The sequence below is a fragment of the Triticum dicoccoides genome, chromosome 2B, assembly GCF_002162155.2.
Source record: "Triticum dicoccoides isolate Atlit2015 ecotype Zavitan chromosome 2B, WEW_v2.0, whole genome shotgun sequence".
NCBI classification, from domain to species: Eukaryota; Viridiplantae; Streptophyta; class Magnoliopsida; order Poales; family Poaceae; genus Triticum; species Triticum dicoccoides.
Window position 1 is genome coordinate 822,078,704 of NC_041383.1, and position 2,164 is coordinate 822,080,867.

Sequence of the window (2,164 nt, forward strand, 5' to 3'; positions counted from 1 at the left end):
GACCCGTCACTACTAACAAGGGCACACCACCAGGCGTAGCTTGCCCCACCACACCTGGCACCGAGCAGTGCTGCCATCGTGCCACCAAGAACGCCGCCAGACAGGAGTTGGACCGTCGCCCGCGCCCATGGAAGGCCTTGTTGCCGCCGGCACTGCCCGGGCTTCATCCGGCAGAGACCCTCAACGGCGGCAAGGAAGAGGAGAGGGCCGACGACGGGCGGGGCCAGGGTTCCCCCAAGTCGCCTTGAGGATAGACGCGGGGTCAGGGAAAGGAGGAGGGGATTCGGTCCTGCAGGAAAAAAATTATATGAGACCAGGTCTTACAGGTGAGACCCGCCCTGATGGATGACACGTGGTCTTTTGTTTAGCTGATTTTTTCCTAAGCTAATGTTTTTTATAGAAGGCCGCGCGTCCTTGGGCGCAAATCTATATCTATACTACTCTATAGTGTACCAGTTTTGAAATGGATCCAGAGCATCAATCATAACCGTTGGTCTCCAAAATCCAAGGGCTAAGATCAGCCGGATTCGCCATGAACAGTAGATTAATGTTGCCTCTACTCTGTTCTAGAACATTCACGTGGCCCTTCCGGAAAAAAAAAGCCCATATGTGATGCCTCATGGGTCATATTACCGTTTGAGCGGATGACGACTTGAGCCCAGATAAGATGGTTTGGGAGGAGAATGGGGAGAAAAAAAATAAAGTAACATACAGTTTTTTTAATGAACCTACAGTATTTTAGATGTGAATGTACAGTTTTTTGTGTGAATATTAAAAACAATTGTGGGTGGAATTCCATTTATGAAAATCACTCTGTTATATTTTTTTTCGAGTCATGTTTCAAAATCACTCTATTCTTTTAAGACGTGCATTGCACGTGCATACATACTAGTATAAGTAGAGCAGAGTGGAAAGAAAGCCCGAAGGAAAAAAAAACCTTATCTTTATCTTATCCCCATTCCCCAATCCGACCTCCTAATCCCCCGAGCGAGAGCGAGAGAAGGAAGGCGAACGAAGATGCTGCTGGGCTCCTCCTTCGCGTCGCCGTTCACCCAGCTGCACCTCTCGCCGAGCCCCAATGCGGGGGCGCGGCCGGCGGGGGCGGGGCTGGTGCTGCGGATCGAGGCGGCGAAGCAGCTGACGGGGCGGGTGGTGACGACCAAGGCGAACAAGACGGTGGGGGTGGAGGTGGCGCGGCTGAGGCAGCACCCAAAGTACCACCGGCGGGAGAAGATCAAGAAGAAGTACCAGGCGCACGACCCCGACAACCAGTTCAAGGTCGGCGACGTCGTCGAGCTCGTCCGCTCCCGCCCCATCTCCAAGACCAAGCACTTCCTCGCCGTCCCCGTCCCGCCCCGCGACACCCGCCGCAAGGCCCAGCTCCTCCCGCCCCTCGAGTCCCAGTCCGCCGAAGACTCCGCCGCCGCCGCCGCCGAAGAGGCCGCCGCCTAGTGATGCAGCCTGCTTTTGCTTTCCCCCCGTTCTACTCTCTGTTAATTAATCGTCGTTCCCTTTGCTGCTATTGCTGTTGTTCTTGCTCCCCTGTAGACTGAATGAACTGCGATATTATTCAGTACCACTCGGCTCTAAAATTTGTACTTTTTTTTTCTTCCTGCAGCAAGGATTTATTGTGTACTATACTTGGTTGCATTTTTGAGCATTATCTGTTGTTATAATCCCTAGCACAGTGATGTGATTGATGAACAAACAAAAGATTGCACGCTTGCTTGTGTTACAGAGTATCTGAAGAAGGAGGCTACAATTCCAGACTGACATGAACTTGCTTCAGTTTGTCTCAAGTGCAGTTGCTGTAGCTCGCATCTGATGCCTCAACTCAAACATCCTGAATGCCGCAGCTGATGAGCATTCTGGGACATACTACATGAACTTGTTTGTCTGAACTCTGAAGTCAGTCCATGAACATCCATGACAGAAACAGCATTCTATCTGAACGATGCGAGGAGCTCCTGCTTTGTTCCTTCTGGCCTCCTGCCTTGCCTTTTTTTTCTTCCTTGTAGATTTAGTGCATACAGTTCCAAATACTAGCACATTCCCAATCTCTCTTCAGAAAATACAAGGATTCAGTTAACTAATCGTCGTTCCCTTTGCTATTACTCTTCTTGCTCCCCTGTAGACTGAACTCCGGTACCGTTATGTACCACTT

General features: G+C 50.8%; 1 protein-coding gene across 1 annotated transcript; it reads left to right on the forward strand.

Moving 5' to 3' along the window:
• The first annotated feature begins 911 nt into the window (after nucleotides 1–911).
• LOC119366626 (30S ribosomal protein S17, chloroplastic-like) lies at nucleotides 912–1,676 on the forward strand. Its single transcript, XM_037632387.1, has one exon. It carries the CDS (start codon nucleotides 1,018–1,020, stop codon nucleotides 1,450–1,452), a length of 435 nt encoding a protein of 144 aa, XP_037488284.1. The 5' UTR covers nucleotides 912–1,017; the 3' UTR covers nucleotides 1,453–1,676.
• Nucleotides 1,677–2,164: the final 488 nt, after the last annotated feature.

What these genes read in the sequence shown, in the direction of transcription:
- LOC119366626 (XM_037632387.1), top strand. Translation starts at nt 1,018, where the DNA reads ATGCTGCTGGGCTCCTCCTTCGCGTCGCCGTTCACCCAGCTGCACCTC.